Source organism: Phycodurus eques, chromosome 14 (genome assembly GCF_024500275.1).
Source record: "Phycodurus eques isolate BA_2022a chromosome 14, UOR_Pequ_1.1, whole genome shotgun sequence".
NCBI lineage: Eukaryota > Metazoa > Chordata > Actinopteri > Syngnathiformes > Syngnathidae > Phycodurus > Phycodurus eques.
The window spans coordinates 14,088,976-14,108,148 of NC_084538.1; the positions used below are offsets into that span (position 1 = coordinate 14,088,976).

The window sequence follows — 19,173 nt, forward strand, 5'->3', positions numbered from 1 at the left end:
ATAATAGTTAAAGTTAAGTCAGTAAAACCAAAAACAATGAGCAGGAGGTTTTGCATCATTCTGCTGCTTTTATACACTCTCTCACTGAAGAAATGCTGGCAAGGGATTTGTCGCCGATTTACTCTGGCTGTCACAAAGTAATGTGGATGCCATACATGCAACAATCTTAAAATGCACATATCACACTTTTCATTTTGGCTTTACGTCCATATAGTATGTACTGGATCTATGTATTGTGCAATACTGTGTCTCTTGTAAGCATGTATGTTAACATTGAGAAGATGTCAAATCTTTCTTTAAAGATTATATGAGAAGACATTCAAGTTAAGCTTATTGAAAGCTAGTCATGTTAAACTTTGAGGTCCCCTCATTGGTAGAAAGTGACTCTTCAAATCATCAACTACATCCATTAAGAAATGTTATGACAGAATTTCACTAGCAGTACCTGATGGTGATTCTATAAGCTTTACTTATTTCCATATGAGCCAATGGACAATATGGACCTCCTTCATTAAATGTGTGATAACCTGGGGTTTTGTAACGGGTATATTCAATAGTTGGGTGCTGGTACTTTTCGAGGTTGAAATCGCATGAAATGTTTTCACTTGTGCTGCGTGCTATGTTCAGCGAGTCAACTCGACTTTAGAGTTTTAACACGTGTCCCAGTGACTCAGAACTACAAAGGAGAAAGAAAGTAAATATGTTCCGATCACAATTAATACAAGAGTCGGCAGCGGTCGCAGCTCCCTCCCAGCTTCGTGCTGCATGGCTCCAGCCGGCCGAGCCTGCTGTTCAGCTGCTCCAGTCACGAAGCTCCCTTCGCGGGGATCGAGAAACGTTCGAGCTGTGATCACAGTGAACATGCCAATAGTATATGCTTGTCATTATTATCATGTTATTATTGATCGTCATAACCCCAACTTTGTTGTATCTGCGCCATACAATGACAATCGAGGCTATCGACTCTTTTCGATTTATGTACAGCACTTTCTTACAGCTGTGGTTGTTTTGCAAAGTGCTCTATAAATAAAGTTGATTTGAGAATTGAGTGTCTCAAAGATTAAGCCATGCAAGGTGAAGTGCACACAGACCTGTACAGTGAAACTGTGACTAGCTCATTAAACCAAATATGGATCATTTGATCGCTTCACCATGACTTGGATAACTGTGGCAAGAACCACAAATTATTTTAGGGTGGCTGAAAATCGGTTTTAGGGGTGCCAAGACAATAACACTTCACCATAAACAGATACTCCCAAATAATTTGGGGGGAGAGGGGCTTGAGAAGTTTTTAGAGGGGGTTCAGCCCCCCTAAAATAGGCCTAGCGACGCCACTGATTAGGACTACTTTTTTTTCTAGAGGAAAACAACTGATCTATAGCCAGCATTTGATACCTCTTTCCAGACTGACGTTGTGCTTTTCATTTTTGTGCATTTTCTACAAACACATACCTATGCAGACAGGGCAGCACTCGCCCTCAGGAATGTAGAAGTTCTCACAATCGAGCTCAGCGCACTCTGCCTTGGAGCAGAAGGAGATTCCTCCTCGGCATTGACACAGCCAGCAAGGATCCATGCGGTACACTTCTCCATCGGAGAACTCCTTTCCGTTGTGAACACACTTAGGGGAGACTAAAGAGAAAAAAATCAAAAATATAATTAACCTTGAAACTGAGCAGTAAGCATACAAGCAGGCAGTGATGGAGTTCGTCCTGGTGCTAATAAAAAAGCCGTTTTCGTCACCAGCACAGTACACAATCATTGAGTTTCCTCTTTTGGCATTCATCTAAACTGGCACTGAGGAACGCAATGATGGCTGTGGTTAACCATGTGGGTTGGTGTGGTGTGTGTTAGACAACAAAGCCAAGGCGAAGAGGAGGACTTTCATAGGGATCTGTCAAGCATTGAAAAGGTGTTGGCTGCTTGCTGGACAGAGCATAAGAAAACACAAATGGTTCTGAGGTTTTGGCAGAAAGTGGGCTTGTGTGTTGGTGGCAGGTGGAGTCAATCAATCCTCTTCTGGAAAAACACTTTTGGAAAACTAAGCATTCAAATATCAATCGTATGAATCTCATGCCCCCCAAAAAATCTCAGTTAAGATTTATGCAACGATGTTGATGGTGTTGAAAAGTTGGGTGACTCATCATTGTACGGTCTGAATTGGCCACATAGCAACTACCATTAGATATATATGAGGGAAGTGATAAAAGACACATCTGCAGTCACAGAGGCTTAGCTGCAGAACTTGAACTCAACTGAACTAAACTATACTGCTTGGTGGAGTTTAATGACCTAAATAACTGACCTGTACCCGCACCACATTTTAGCACCCTATATTTAGGTACCAACCATCTAAAAGGTGGAGCTAGACACACTGCCATCTGTTAATTGGGCAACAGAGATCCTACGATCCTCTTTTGAAATCACTGGAGTTCTAAAGTTGCTATAATGTTTAATATTTATTGTAGCTGACGGTTCACACACCCGCACTGGAAACGGGCCAAATTAGTTTAAAGTGGGAAGTTAAGCACAGGGCGAAAGATCAGCTCAAGGTTGTAGAATCCAACTTTTGTCACAGCCCCAATAACCAGGTTCTACATTTCTGTGACAGACTCAAGCTGAACTCTATGAAATCAATTAGTGTGATGAGCTCACGCTTCTTGCTCAATGTAAAGTTCCAGAAAACGTGTTGTCCTGAACATGTACACTAAAAACTGAGTACACGGGATACAGAAGATGTGCCAACTTAATTGTCAAGCCTCAGCAGGCCTACCAGAAACAGACAGAATCATTAATAACTTCTGTATGCCGCCTGGATTGTTCTTTTCCATGTAATCACACACGGTCCTCTTTTCAGCCAACAATGGCACAACTCTGAAAACAGGTGGAACGTGGTGTCACTGCAGCCCGCAGACGCGGACAAACCCACAGCCAAGTGGGACAAACCCAGAGCCAAATGGGCAATGGAAACATGAGTCATTCCAATAGTGGATGCAGTGTGACAATGAGGGCATGTTGTGTTTAATTCTAGTCTCTGGCATAGCTTTGGTCCTATGAGGTTTCTTGTCAGTACTAGAGGATCTTTGGAGTATTTCTTATCTTTATTTACAGTAGAACCCCTTTTTTTATTTTGAATGATATGCAACAAGATTTCTGGGTTCACGGAGGCTGTTCGTCACAAAGATTAGGGCTGTTATTTTAGAGACCTCGACAGAGATGAGCAGTGACAGCAAGTCTTGGTGCCTGTCCTCCTCAATGTCCCCGTCTATTGAACTTTTTGTCACAACGCTCAGGCATGCATGGCTGACAGACAGTAGGGGCTGCACAAAAGGCATCAAGCCTTACACCCAAAGAGCAGCAGACACTTGTTATCAAAACACTGATCCCATGGCTCCCACGGCTGCCATTCAGCCCCCGCCAGCCTGCCTTACTAGATTACCCTCCCAACTGGCAGAATGGAGCACATAAAAAGCATTCTCATCAATGAACTGTTGAACCTTTTCCCTCTGGACGTGTGACCAGACAGAAAACCTTTGACGCTGCACTTCTGTTGAGCAAATTCATAGCCTAAGCACTTTTCTGGTCACTGGGCTTGTTAAGTCCATTAATTCCAGGACATGGCACTCATTTATACAAGTGGAAGGGACAGAATGTGAATTTGGTCTGTTGGTAAAACAGTGAACATTTGTTGAGATTGCAGAGTAAACAGAGCACTCGCACAGGTCGCCTTCCAGCCTCACTGGCTCTCTTGGGGCCTGAAACATGACGCAGGATTTGGAAGTTCAATTCTAGTTTCCAGTGTTGTGATGCTGGGACGGTACAGGGCTTCCAAAAAAAGGAAAAGCTGCGCAAACAGCAGGAATGTCTCTGGAGGAAGTTACCCAAGACACTCATTGTATTTCCTGGATGAGCATTATAAGAAAAAATTTTAATGGTCTTCAGAGGGAATTGCTTGACTCATTCATCTTTGTCAGTTCTCTTTACATGGCTAAAAGACTGATTACAGCACTCTTAGTTTAAAGCCTGACATCATACGATTTGTGTTGCATGATTTTTATTTATTCTCCCCATGCTACAAGATCAAATTCTTGCTTAATTCTTGTTTACCTTGCTGAATACTTCAAGAATGCATTGGCTCACTACACAAGCTCCATAGAAAGTTTTAGACTAAAAGCCTAGACTAAAATCTAAGATTTCCAGTCAATTATTGGATTATACGTAGACGGAGGATTGTTTTAAATTTAGATGAACCTGTGTATACAATCATGTATCATGCAGTTTACTTCAGAGGTTCCAATGTAGATTTTTTTTTTTTAGGGGGATCAACATCTATCTAATCTGCAACTTTGTGTCCATTTGGCATGAGGTGAATAATTGCCTCAGAGAAAGGGATGAATCTCTCACCACCTGGGCCATAAAGACAACCCCCAGTGGGAGAGCAGTCAGAACAGTTTGTGTAATGTGCATTTGGGTGGAATCACCTTTCTGGCACTCAAAGACATCACAGCAGTCTCCAGGCTGACCGTTGGCCTTGCTGAGTGGCATAGCACGCTGTCCACTTGGGCAGTGAGGCTGGCGGCAGGCCCCAAAGTCACAGGTGCACTGGGGTGGGAGAGAGGGGCAGCAACCAGCAGGAGGCGTGTAACTCTTGGTCAGGACTGAGCCTTTTGGGCACGACGACACCTGGAGAGCAGGACAGGTAACGCTGGCACACCTTAGCTCCTCTGAAATGGACACAAATGAAGACACAGGAGGGTGTGAGCATGTATGAGTAACATGATGACGAACACACACGGTTTAAATATTTGTCACCTGCAAAATAAATATGTGAATGGGTACAATCCAAGATCCTAATAGATTTATGAGTCGTTGAAATATTCCATCCAGAATCAATAATGAAGTGGTACATTTGCCTGACTTTGGCGCAGGAAGCGTGGGCTCAGTGATGGTGTTATTGTGAGAGTGTATGGTGTCTGTCTCTATATGTGCCCTGTGACTGACTGGCGACCAGTTCAGGGTATATTCCGCCTTTCACCCAAAGTCAGCTGTAATAGGCTCCAACTCCCTGCAACTCTAAGGAAACTCATACAGAAAGCTAGTGTAGAAAATGGGTTGATGGATGCAGATCATCCAGATCCAGAATTGATCCTGCATCCAGCAATACAGAATTACAAGATCTGATGAGATTTGATAGAGCAATGAGCTTGAGCACTTCCACGTCACATTTAAATTGTTGCTGATCTAAATAAAACTTATTTTGCAGCAAATTTCATTCACACCAGATAACAGATTTCAATAGTTTGGCAATTTCGCCAAGGATTTGGCCAGATTCATACATTAACAACTGTACAGAGGAAGGTGGAGACCTAAGAATGAACGTACAAACAGACTCACTCTGATTAAATGGTGTAGGTAGGAACACAAGAACGTCTTGTGTGCTTGCATGTATCAGTACAAATGTGGGGCGTGTTGTCTACCTCACACCTCATACTCAGTTGAGCGATTCTACAAAGACGCTACTCGTATTACGGCTTAAAACACAAGTTCACACTGCCATCCAACACAAACCCTAGACACAGTCATTAGATCCCCACTTCAGTCTGTGACAGCTTTATGGGGTCCTGTCAGGGAAACGAGGGCGCTACTTTAGACGTGACAAGGCCCTTGCATAGCCCGTCAAAGGTGTCTCGGATCCCACCCATCATGACTGGACTGGATCACAATCCAAACAGACCCTCAACAGAGCTTTTCTTCTTCTCCATACTCTGCTTTACTTGGCATGTGTTGGTCTGTATGTTCACCAGAACCAACATAATAGCCCTGATACCCCTTGTTTGGCGGGAGATGGGTGCAGGGCCGCTGCAAATCTGGGCAAAGGGGCTGAAGGGGTGTATTTTGGAGGCTGTTCAGGAAAAGAAAAGTGGAAGGCCTCTCTGTACAAACATTGTTCGCGAACAGAATCTACCTTACCAAGGTTGGATTACCCAACCAAAGGGACATCACATCTTTTCTGGTTTTCAATGCCACGGTAATGTATACAGCACTGGCAGAGAGTGGGATTGGGAGCACAGACTCATGCTCTGTCCTCTAATTGTCGATCACTTCATGAAGCAATTTCACAGATCCACTTCACAGATCCACTTTATGTACTGTACATACAGTACATAAACACTTTGCACTTTGAACGGAAACCTGGAATAGCAGCTAGAGCAAAGATGATGGATGAGGAAACTCTAGTAATTGCATTAAAGACCTGAATGTGTCAATAGACAATGGCATTAAAACCTGGATTCTGATTTTGATATGGGATGTACTTGACAATATTTGCCTGCATGTACAGTAGATGGTTTGTGAGAGTGGTTAAATCCTACACGCTGACATTGCGTGATATTTTGTGCCGGTTTTGGTTGCCTTTCCAGTTCTTGATGAGCTTCCCAGACTGGAGCGTGCTCCATCTGTTGGCTCCATGGTGCAACATGACTCCATCTGAGGTTAAGCCTCATCCCTGATATTTAAAGAACTATCAGAGAGGCCCTCTGAAATTTACCAACAAAACACGGCAACAGAAAGGGAGAGTGAGAGAATTTCAAGCCCAGAACCCTGATGACCTTGAGCGTAGTACCATAGATCATACAGTCTATCACCAATAATTCTAACCTAAAGGTCTGGTCGCATTGCATTCAAGGAGCTTTTTCTAAAATGGGCGCTTATACATGGCCGCTGTATTTAGACTGGTGTGGAGCGTAATGAAAGATGAAATTGAAGACTGGGGGAAAAAAATGTTTGCCTTTGATAAATAGAGGAGTGTGATGTATCTTTACTGTACCGTTTACTCAGGCAGCATGGGAACAGCGAGGAACTGCCACAAAGCTCTCATTGAAAGTAGTCATAGAAATTGAGAGGAAAGCCCTGTATTCAATGACTTTTGGCCCTAATCCTATGGTGAAGTTTAATAAATGTCTTGGAGACTCGGATTGGATTACCCACAATGAAGTCTAAATCCGTCTGTTACATATCATTTCAAGACTGCTTTTGCATATGAAAACCTCATGTGGCGCTAAGTCATAGAAAATGCACTGGAATGATCTCGTTCTGCACTGAAAAACACTTTCGATGTATTGTATGTCTCCGAGAGAATATTGATTACTCTTTCACGCTGATAATGGCTGGGGTTAGCGTGCACTGGGAAAAGCAGCTGTCAGACAAACCATTGTCATTTAAATGAACAGAATGAATAGATTCCATTTGCAAAACCGTCTGTCCCTTGCATATCTAATTAATATAATTTTCTGGCTGGGACATTTTCAAACACAATAGAGGATGGGAAAAGTCAACAGCAAATGGATTTTGTGCTGTTTGTGTTCTCTCACAGAGGATTGATGGCTCTAATTATAACCAATTTTTGTATAATAATGGTGGCTATACTCCAGTTTGCACAGACACAAAAGGATTGATTTGGTATGCTTGATTAAGTGTCTCAGCCAAAATCACATTTGGTTCTTTTGTTCAAAGGCATGGTGGCAAAGAAGAATAGAAAACCTTAGGCCAGAACGTAATCAGCAGAAATGAAAAATAAACCTGGCCCCAACTCACAGACATATTTCTGAAGCTGGTCTTGAAGGAGCTAGGATAAGAAAATGGCTCCATTACTACAGAATGAGCTCTTTTGTCAACAACGCGTATTTCTGGCGTCTTAGCAGCTCATTGAAGAAATGAAAACATCTCCTTTCTGCGTTTTTTCTGCACTCCCAACCAAGGCACAAGGCAAGCAGTCTTTCCCTAAACCAGAGCGCTTCAGCCAGGCAGAGGAGACTTGTGTTGACAGCCTCCGTTTACTCATGGAAAAAGTGCACAATGCAAGTTCTGTTCACCAACTGACTTTGGAACCAAGTCAGCGGAGAACAAAGCTGTCTCAGTCCAGATGCCCTCCGTGGGTTTCTGGTCTATCCTAAGATTTTATAAAGTTGCTCCACAAAGGCGACACATCAGGCTGTCTCTAGTGTAAACTGTGGGGGCCTGGCTGTATGCCCAGCAAGAAGAGAAGTTACAGCAGGGGGAGTTGGTATTGTTTTCTGTGTATGAGTAAGTGTGAGGCCCACAGAGCAGGATGCTTTCTGGGGAAATTGGGACCATGGCCAGAAGCTTGTGGCTATGATGGTGTGTGTATCACCTGCCAACACACCCTATTGCACATTATTTAGAGATTGTAATCTTTGTCCATTGTCCAAAGAAGCACTACTACAACCAGGGTAAAGAGGAGGTCCATGGATAAGTAATGTTTGCTCCATTTCAACAGGATTGGGAAATCAATGGCTGTCAAGTAGCGGGACTTCTAGTGTTCTATTATGATTTGATTTAACACTAGCACCATTTGGTCTAGCGTCACGGTGAGCGACTGGTTAGAGCGTCTGCCTCACAGCTCTGAGGACTCAATTCCCGGCCCCGCCTGTGCGGAGTTTGCATGTTCTCCCCGTGCCTGCGTAGGTTTTCTCCGGGCACTCCGGTTTCCTCCCACATCCGAAAAACATGCATGGTAGGTTAATTGACGACTGTAAATTGCCCCGTAGGTGTGAATGTGAGTGCGAATGGTTGTTTGTTTGTATTTGCCCTGCGATTGGCTGGTAACCAGTTCAGGGTGTACCCCGCCTCCTGCCCGATGATAGCTGGGATAGGCTCCAACACTCCTGCGACCCTTGTGAGGATAAGCGGCTTAGAAAATGGATGGATGGACCCTTTGGTCTATCTTCATATAACTGTATTTTGCGCACCCAATTTGTGTGTTTCTGTTGGCCTCATGTGAAATAAGTAACTGAACTTCTGTACAGACTACAGACCAAACAAATTGCTCTGAGACGGAAAGCGAGCCAACCTCGATTCAAATAAATCGGGAAATTAACAAATCGGTCATGGTGACATAACTACAGGTAGCAGGTAAACAGATAACATTGTTGACTTACCAAACATTTATTTGGTTGAGCATGTTTGTGGGTAGCAACTTGTCTGATAGTGCCACTTCTTTTCACTGTGTGAAGGAGGTTTAGTGGCTCAAGATGTCCGCTTACAGCGGAATCTTTTTATTGCTACTGTAGATTATACATTACTAATATTATACATTATTATTGCTGTTTTATTCAGTGCTCTGCTAAACCACCTCCTGTTTAAATAGAGATGAAACAGGATACAGTTTACCAACAAACCACACTCAAATATCAAACAGTTAGTAGTACCCTTTCAAATTGTAATTATTGTTGCTCCCGTATTTAGCATCTGTGAGAGAAGTACACTACTGTTGTAGTCTTTTAGCTTCCCCCATATGGTGCAACCAAACAGAAGTTGATGCCAAACGTAGAAGAAGGAGAAACGACCAGGACCAGGTCTTCTTGCAGACTGCACACAAACATACCATGCTGAACCCGAGCACCTCTACCAAGCAGCAGTAGTCCATCTGACCAGTAATAGCTTAGCCACAAAGAAACTGAAGCCAAGCAGAATTAACATCGCTTTCACAGTGGCTGAGAGGAGGAATAATGGGACCTGGAGAGACTGGACCTTTGGGCGAGGGCGATCCTTTTGGGAAAACCACGTGAGTTTTTAAAGAAGGAAGTTGTTTTGCTACCCTTTTAAGACAAACAGTCCACTAGGTAATATACAGGTAGAGTAGCCACACCACCGCAACCATGAAATAATTTCTAATTTGATTCCAAAGAAGCACTTTATTAAAAAAAGGCCTTTACTAAAGACAATAACGCTCAATTTATTTTTTGATTTCAAATGTGTCTATTGTTAGGGCAGCACGATAGAGTAGTAGTTTCACACCTGCCTCACAGTCGAGAGATTGTGAGTTTTAATCTATGCTCAGGCCTTCATGTGTGGACTTTTCATGTTCTCCCTCTGTTTACATGCATTTTATCCGCTTACTCTGGCTTCCCTCCACATTCCAAAAGCATGCAAGTTAGGTTATTTGAAGAAATAGTTATGAATATGAGCGGGAATGAACAGTTGTCTATATGTGTCCTGCGAACCTAATAGGGTCAAGCTGTATTGAAAATGGATGGGTAGACGTTTAATGTAGTTAAAGTTTGCATGGCTGTACCGTATTGAGCGACAGGATAGCAGCAAAATGTTAGAAACCCTCCCCCCCCCATGGCCTCTCCCCAATATTTTATAGTGCTGTTCTACACCACTACAGCCTATACCCACAGTAGTGCAAATATTTTCATTTGATACTTCTCTTACAGAGTCAATCAAAAGCAAGCCTTAATATCTTTGCAAATTCAGAAATTTTGATAAAGCTATCTATTGTATATAAATGTTTGATTGTGCAAGTGTACTTAATTTTGTTTAAACCCTATGCTCCACATCATAGTAATACGAAATATATAATGGTCACAGTATTAAACATGAACAACAAAGTGAGAAATCCACATTGGATTGTAGCAGTGTGTTGTTGTATCAGAGTGTATATTTGCGCATATGCTATCTGCGAGATACTGATAAGGCTCTATTATTATGTGCCACCAATTGTATGACTTATTCATATCAGCAAGCAACAAGAGGTGAATTCCTTCCAAATAGCAGTCAGAGGCCTTATCAGGAATTACACATAAACTCTCCTTGAGTGTAAAATGACCCAACACCACTCTTCAAAGCAACGGGCCTGACAGAAAAACCTGATCAAAATGTTTGGCTTCACTCATGATTTCCTATCTTCCAGTGTCTGCCTGCAGTGCACCCCCTCCTCTCCTTCCACTTATCACATCCTCTTTAGTCCCGGACATGAGGGAGTGTCTGCTCACCATGTTACCTCGGATTAAACGTTTGCAGCCACATTACATCAGCGAATCGCAAACCAGAGGAGAACAAGATTCCAGTGAAAATACAATATACAAGGGAACAAGGCCACTGGGCGGTGGGAGCAGCAAAGTTGTCATATTATGACAGATCGCTGCAGTGGAATGAAATGAGGAAACGTGTCAAGACAGTAACAAGTTTAAATAGTGGAAAACATTGTTCATCTCCTGTCACAAGTGGTGTTATACACAGTCTTCTGGAAAATGTCGCTCCGGAATCTAACCTTTGTATTAATAATAAAATTTTGCGCGCAACCCTTTGATGTATTGATCCTATTATTCTATCCAGCGACAGTTGCCAGTCTTTGAAAGCAAGATCGTTATCTATCTATGCCAGCTGACGCAACGTCATAGGCAGAACAATGTAATGCTCTTCCACTAGAAAGCAGAAGATACAATTAACCTGTGTATCCATTGTAATGTAAAATATGTTCCTTGGCGCAAAAAATGTTGGGAACCCCTGGTTTAAGGAACCTGCTACAACATTGTTTTTGTTGGGATTCCAACAACATCCATCCATTTGTACTCTTTATCCTGTTGAGGGTGACAGGTAAGCTTTCTTTCATTCTTCTGGACTTATCTCAAGTAATCAATCGAGGAAATCATTTTAAAAAAAAAAGAGGCAGAATTTAGGATAGCTCTCTTCTTTCATCGAAAAACAATCATGGCCTCATGGAATCAGCCACCACGGGCTCTCACAAGAGGGAGCGAGCAGATCTCCAACCACGAGGGTCTGATTTGGCTGTAAGAGGAAGTTCCTCTTGATGGCAGACAAAGGAAAATGTCTGGCTGGCTGGGACACAGCAACAGACAAAATAATTATCACGCACAGACACGTGTATAAACACAGACACACGGGTTCAAATGCGCACATACAATATGCAATATGTAGCTGCGAGGAAGCACCTTTGCCTCTTAATGAAAGGCCATAAAACGTGTTTGTGGTTAGAATTTCATAAGCCGCTGAAAAATGTTGTTTCCCCGTTTCACTGGTGTGAGTTGAAACTGTCATCAGTTGGTCTTTGGGATATTAACAACCATAGAGGACTGTCTGCATGTCTTTCATTGTCTCTACAGGTTTTAATGATGGTTCTTTTGATGAGTAACTTCCTGGGGGACCACCCACTTAAGATCTATGAACTATGAGTCACAAAATAAAGGTCTGCTTGCTTTTTAGTCTTCACTGCACTCCATAGACAATTTCCAAAGGTTTAGCTGACATAAGAACATTTGCAAGTGAAACTAACCATACAGCTTTGATTCTAGTCTTCTCTTGTATAAGTAAAATGTTACACTAGAGGTTTAAGTAAAGTTGTCCTATTTTGTGCCTCTATGACAAGGTTAACCCTTCTCATGCAGAATCTTTTTCTCTTGTCACTCAAGGAGCAGCCATTTACAGTAGCTCATGATCCAGATGAGGAAATTAAAGGCCTAGTGACAATTATAGTTATTGTGGTGGAGTGTTTAGGAAAAGTGGCACAAGTGGAGGAAATTACACCTCATTCATAGGATTCTACTTTTTATCTCAGGCAAGCACAAAAGCATAAGGGCAAGCTTTAGCGTGTTGATTGCTGTGTTTTTCTTTGTGTCTTACGGCTTCTTTATACTCGCGCGGACGGGCGGCGACCGCGCTGACGTCACTGCGGCTATCCCGCACGCAGTTTGCCTTTATACTCGAACGTCACCCACACGCGCAGTTTTGAAAATGTACTGCAGTTCACCTCCAAGTCGGGGGTGACGCTTCAGCTGGTATTGGTTAGGACAGGGTGGCGTTTCCTATGCATTTTGTGGCCATTTCCAGTAGCCGTTTTTACTTTCCTTTCAGTAACAAGGAACAAAGCAACAACAATGGCGACCGCGGAACAGTGTCTGCTAGAACAAATGATCAGATGATACGTTTAATTATGCTGTAAAATCGATCGAGAAGGCGACGGCATAGATGGTATGTAGAACCAAGGGGCACATCGAGTACGTCCTCACAGCATGTGACTAAAACGGACCAATCACGAGAGATGATCTCCGCGGCGTTCGACGCGCAGTAACTATTTTTGCCATGTGCGCGGCAAGCTACGCAGAGGGGCCGCGCGGGGCAATTCGTCGGTCACGTGATGCAATGCGGGCGTTGTCGGCCGCGCAACCGCCGGAGTATAAAGTGGCCTTTAATGAGGATCATGCAAAACCTGATTTCCGTGTCTTTTGGGTTTATGTGTGGCATCACACTAAAGGCCATTCATTGTCATCTAGTGCCTCGTAACAACCTTTTCCTCTGACTTCACTACATTGCACTCGTCTCTGCAATAAAATTATTTCACAATATGTATCTTAACACCGATTAATGCTAAATAAGAGTACGGGTCCACTGTTACTCTTGGTTCCAAGTTCAACCTGTAGGTTACCTGCGGCTTCCTGGCACTGGCTGCGGTTGATGAAGGCAAAGTGGTGGCTGCAGCTCTGAGACTCGCACACACAGCCGTCAGTGGTCAGGTTACATCCAGAGAACATGCAGGCCGGGTCGGACGGTCCCACATACTTCTGCCTGTGTCTTTCCCGCGGCTCTTGGTTCCGACCCTCTGGAGGGACCCAAGCCACGGAGGAGGACCACAGTCATCGATGAGTCACAAGAAACCAGAAGTCTTTACGTGTGTGTCATCACTACAATATCTAAGTAGCATTAGTCACATCTGAGCAACATCTGTTGAGGATTAGGACCTCGTAGACTATTACACTCATGAGCATTTGTTTTCAAAACTACTCAACTGTGAAATGGGAGGGGGTGCCTCACCTGGATGGGCCTTCATGCAAGTCTCTTGGTCTTGGTAAGTGAAAGATCCGAGGCAGGTGTGCCTGGCATCACAAACACACTGACCATCTGCTCTGTCGCAGCCCGTCATCAGTGGGCATCGCTGGTCTTCCAGGCCGGCCTCCGGATGGTCCGGAAGCACTGCAGATGAGAGTGTGGTGGACAATGGACGATGACACAAAACATAAGCTTGTCGCTTGAGTTCATTGAACGATCCATCAATTTTCTGTTTTTGATAAGAAATAGGTGGTAAAGTAGAGGTTAATTTGTCATGTTATAATCTCCACTAACGTGTCACATAGGGGTAGATATTTGACTCCATTTTAGCAAAAATGTACAAGTACGTACCCATGCTATGAAACTCAAGTGTGTAGGGTGCCAAAACTAAATCCCAAAGACAAGCCATTGTCATTGTGTATTTATTTTACTTTTACTTATACATTTACTAGACATAATTTGATTGGGGCCATTTTTATAAATAGCAAACTATAAAGCACAACAGTTACCAAAGTGCCAAGTGTAATTCTGGGTTGCCCTTCTTCCTCCCCCCTTGTTGTGTCCTGCTACTCCAGCCATTGAGCCAATTCGCTTGCTTTTGTTCCACAGCATGGGGCGCTCCCAGCAATTGAATCCCTTCTGCTTCCTAGAAACGCCTCCTCCGTACCGAGGCCATTTGCACCTCACTCATTACACCGGATCCTGTTCTTTTGCCAGGCGTGCCTCTGCCACAGAGATGGCGCATTGAGCCTAAGCCACACTTGGACCAATCTTCACAATACCATAGAGGGAATGACGGTGCCATGGGCCACATTGTTGAATAACCACCAAAAACTGCAGGATTAAAGAGGGCCCTCACATACACATTAGCCATAGTGTCCCTTTCCTGTGAATGCATGACTAAACACTAGTGCATACAGCAAATTACCCTTCTTCATAGTTGTCAAAGATCACCAAGAATGGCAACAGTGTAAACAGGATGAGACAAAGTGTGACACTTTCCCAAGCATGTGGCTTCCATGCCTGATTAGAACCATATTGAAACAAGATCTGAGTTTATTTTAACTCTCTGGCATTCGTCTCCAAAAAGTTGGAACGATGTATGCCATTCTGTAATTCTCATTTAAAATTTAGCCTCAATTGTTAAGAATCTTTTTTATTCTTAGTGATAGTTCCATTGGAGTAGTCTGAATTAGCTTGAAAGACATTAAATCCAACTGATTGGGCTTTCAATCATTAGAATGAAAAATATCTCAAATGACTCGTTGTGACTGTAAGGTAAGCATATTTAAAAGCTATTTCCCCAAGTTCTGCATGGTTGTGTTGATGATTCCTGAGTGGCGACAGATGCTAACGAGCCTTGACCCGTGTGTGACTCAACGAAGAGGCGATGTTACCTTTATTTAACCTGAGTTAGTCTGTGCTGTTAATAGCAATCCCAGGCAGCCAGCAAAAGAAGTCTTTTCAATAAACCAAACCCAAAACGCTCCCGCTGATTTCCTTTCACCCTGTAATGATCCTCATCATAAAATGTTTTTCCATCCCAAGGTTTTCCCGTCACTGGCGGCGTGTTTTCTTATGAAATGCCAGGTACAAAGGTGCCCGTCTGCATTGGTGGGTGGGAGTGGTGGTGGTGGTGGGGTTATATGGCACTTAGAGAAGGGTAGAGGGAGTCCAAACAGTCAATGAAAGACTGGACATTGTTTATACGAAGCCTGCCTGACCACAGCCGAATCTGACCTGGTTATCTGGGATCTGGCCTGGCATGACTCTGGCCAAGGCCCGTGGCTTCATCCCAGGGGGATCCCTCGCTCAGCCACTCAGTCTGCTTGTCTTGGCATCCACAATCGGGATGAGAAAGCTGACCTCTAGAGGCCCTCTGGCTGATAGGGAGCTGAAAAGGAAGTCTTTGAAACATTAGATAATACCAGAGGAAGGGAGAAGTAAAGGCCTGTGAAGGAGGGCAGTGGACATAGTCTCCAAGTAAGACAGGGATTCTGGTGCAACCTATGCAAAGTAGAGGAAAGGAAATGTGGGAGGGCAAATGCTTTGACTGGAGAACCTCCAAACAAATGATTTCGCAGTGAAGGCTAGATGATTTTCACCTGCCTGACAGGAAGATCACAGATAAGTCAAGAGGTCCTGATGGCTTTCCTTTGAAGCATGTCGTTGTGTACTCAAGACACGGCATGCATACGGAAGGGGCTACATTTCTTTCACATATTTTGCATATTTTGTCTGCACTCGATGTAGACAATTTATCTGAAGTGCTATTTTCTTTTACGAGCAACATTTTTCTCAGGCTAATGCAATCATTTCGGTTTAGTAGCTCTTCAGAAAACATGTAATTAAGCACCTACCCAACATATTTCTATGGCAGCATTCTCTTATAAAGAGCAGGATTTGTTTGTATTCTAACATGTCAAGATGATGTCAAATAGCAGATTAAAAGAGCATCCTTCTCAAGGAATATGCAAGGCGTCACACCTGCACTGTAACATTCTTTCTGTTCCATACGAACACATTGTGACCACCCAGAATACCAGAAGACTGCCCAGAAAAGCAGGGGATCAGAAAGTGGAAACATTTACCCCCTACCGCTGATTGCAGTCTAATCACTTTAAGACCTTAGGAGCTTGAGGGGGGAAATCTGGGATCAGTCTTCAGCAGCCTGCCTACTGTGACCCCTGAAGACACACCGGAAGGTGTTGATGCACCCCCACCTAGACCCTCGAGCCGCATTCATGAGTGTGCGACTCGAGGGTCAGCAGCATGCTCCAAGAACCCTGGAGCCACAGGAGCAGAGCCACAACTCAATCATAGGCGCCATTAGGTCTCCTGGCCTTTCCAGAGCTACTCATTTGAAGAAAATATGCCCTCAAAACAGCAGCCTAACAAGAGCATGAGGCACAGTCAAGAGCCGTGTCTCCCGAGATGGCCTGCGGGTTGAGACCCCTGCTAAATCTTGTGGAACCTTGACTTTGACCACCTTTACAAAGAGACAATTGAAAGATAGGGTCAAGGGAAGCAGACACCCACTGAGAGCTGTCAGTCCTCTTCAATCTTCCCCACAGGGCTAGACAGAGCGCAGGTGGAGGGTCTGGTTGTTTGTTCCTCAGAGGAGATCCATTGCTACTTCATTCATTGCGGATGTGGGGAACCTGACACCCCAACACATTGCTTTGAAGTTACACAAACTAAGTTACACAAACACCACACAAAAGGAACACACCCCATCAACACTGCAGCTTGGCAATAAAACAAATGCTCCAACTTCCAAATTGTTCCCATGCACAGCTCCTTTAATTTAGTCCCATCTCAATTGACAACCATGTAAGTTTTTCAACAGCAGACTTTCCAGGGCTTGAGTGCCTGTAATTCAATTTGCCAAACACATTGTCATGCTCTGCAGCTGAGAGTGACTCAAGCTTCAAAGAAAAGAAAGCGCAATAGAAGCTGGGAAGCCTGCTGGCAACGAAGAGTCTTTTAGAGCTGTGGAGCTGCTCGAAACAGACAGACAGTGAGCACACACAGTCACCACAGCCAGGACTAGACTGGCTGATTTCAATATTGTAGGGCACACAACTGTCAGAAAATAGGACTACAACACAAGTTAACGTGTGCGTCATCAGGCTTACTGATTGAATGCCAGTTTGTTTGTACCTTTTCCTGGGCCAAAAAGGTACAGACCTGATTTGAGGCCATTATCTCAGTGACAGGGTGCTGTACAACGATAGGTACAATCCTATACTTTGAGTCCCCTTTTGTCCCTCAAGGTCCAATGCACATTACACATAGGGTAATTGCTTCAAAATACATGTACAGGCAAACTATCAAGGGTACAACAGCAACATATTTCAGAGTAGGCCTAATCATGCACTTTGTCTGAGGGTGTACATTTAATTTGAAAATACACTAACGTATAGCCTATATAACTAATCACTGGATTCCAATACAACTGTTTGTTACCAGTGTCAATGGGGGGGGGGGGGGGGGGGGGGGAAAGCAGCATGAGGGTATTGCCCTGGGGAAATTGTACACCAAAAGGTTACAACGTTGCACTTTTGCAAGAGTGTACATAGGGGGCACTTTGGGGTAAACTAAAAGAGGACTAATACTCTACTAATGTAACTTGAAAGGGCAAAAAAGGTACAGGCACAGTAAGTTTCCACTTTTTTTTTTTTTTTTTAAGTCCAGTGTCATGGGTACAAAAGCAAATGGCAACACATTGTACCCCTAAAGGTACCCCTGTCTTTGGCTACTGTCGTTAAAGCCTAAGCGAAATAGAAATGACATGACAACATGCAGGACCTCCACTCACCTTTACAGACTCCAATTTCAGGGATGGCCGCGCCACCAGTCGAGTTGACAGAGGCGCACGTCAGCCCCAGGGAACAGTAGCCGAGGCTCCAGTCCGGCCCCCCGCACCGCTCCCACTCCAGGCGGGCACACTGCTCGCAGCACCCGCATGGATCCTTGGCCGCGGTCCGCCCACCGTCGCAGCCTTGTGTCGCCTCGGCGGGGCAAGTCCGCAGATGGCACGGCGTGCACTCGTGAGCCTCGAGCACCGGAACCCCACAGAACACAATCAACAGCAAAACGCACCTCTTGAGGAACATCTTCAAAAAAGAAAAAAAGAATAATCTACTCTTGTCGGGATTGTCAAATGATGAAGCAGCCACGGCACACACCAAAAGAAAAGTTGCATTAAGGTCACGTTTAGTGGCACCACGATCCAAATGAAAAGGTTCTGCAATGTCAATGTAAAGCCACGTCTCCAGAGGCTCGTGTGATGAAATACGTGCCGGAATCCTCAAGCTCGGCTCGGACCTGCTGCCGCTGGCTGCCTGCTGACAGCCGCACACGAGAACGCAAACTGAGACCCAAATTGACACGCAGCGGGCATTTAGAAATTAGCGGTGCTCCCCTCCTCCCCCTGAATGACGCCGGTACCGACCAGTCACATGCAGCCCAAGAGAAGGGAGGACCGCGTGTTTCTTGCGCAATGATGCACACTTACACTGAAGAAGAACTTTCAATGAACTCATGAAGTGTGAAATGAACACAAGTTGCAAAGGAGGCCATACTCGCACTCTCATACTCTAGAAGTTCAGTTACTTCAAAAAAAAGAAAAGAAAAGATGCGGGTAAAAAGAGTCGGGTTAAAGTAAAAGTACTGATTCAACTCCTTTAGTTAAATAATAAAACAAATAATGTACACACTGAAATGTACTGAAGTACAAAAACATAAAAATGAAATTTACATGTGTCCATAAATATACAATAGCCGCCTTGATAAATTGGCACAATTGAGAGAAAAAAAAACGAGTTCCCCTCTTTTATTAACATCCACTGTGCTCATACTGAGGAAGAAAAAGAAGAAGAAGAAAAAACACCGAACATAATGCTGATGGTAACAAAACAAATACATCTTAGCTGTGTGCATGTGTGTTTTTCAGATTACAGAGATATTTTTGTTGTTGTTGCCAGAAGCTTGTGGTTTTGAGGCTGCCGCAAGACAACACAA

General features: G+C 43.9%; 1 protein-coding gene across 1 annotated transcript in view; it reads right to left on the reverse strand.

Moving 5' to 3' along the window:
- crim1 (cysteine rich transmembrane BMP regulator 1 (chordin-like)) overlaps positions 1-18,570 on the reverse strand; it is a 34,400-nt gene extending 15,830 nt beyond the window's left edge. Inside the window, exons 1-5 of the mRNA XM_061695367.1 lie at positions 17,969-18,570; positions 13,633-13,791; positions 13,247-13,420; positions 4,482-4,724; positions 1,453-1,632 (exon numbers count right to left, since the gene is read on the reverse strand). Of these exons, the coding sequence (XP_061551351.1) occupies positions 1,453-1,632; positions 4,482-4,724; positions 13,247-13,420; positions 13,633-13,791; positions 17,969-18,266 (1,054 nt within the window). The 5' untranslated portion in view covers positions 18,267-18,570. The remainder of the gene's footprint in view (positions 1-1,452; positions 1,633-4,481; positions 4,725-13,246; positions 13,421-13,632; positions 13,792-17,968) is intronic.
- Between the last annotated feature and the right edge of the window lie 603 nt (positions 18,571-19,173).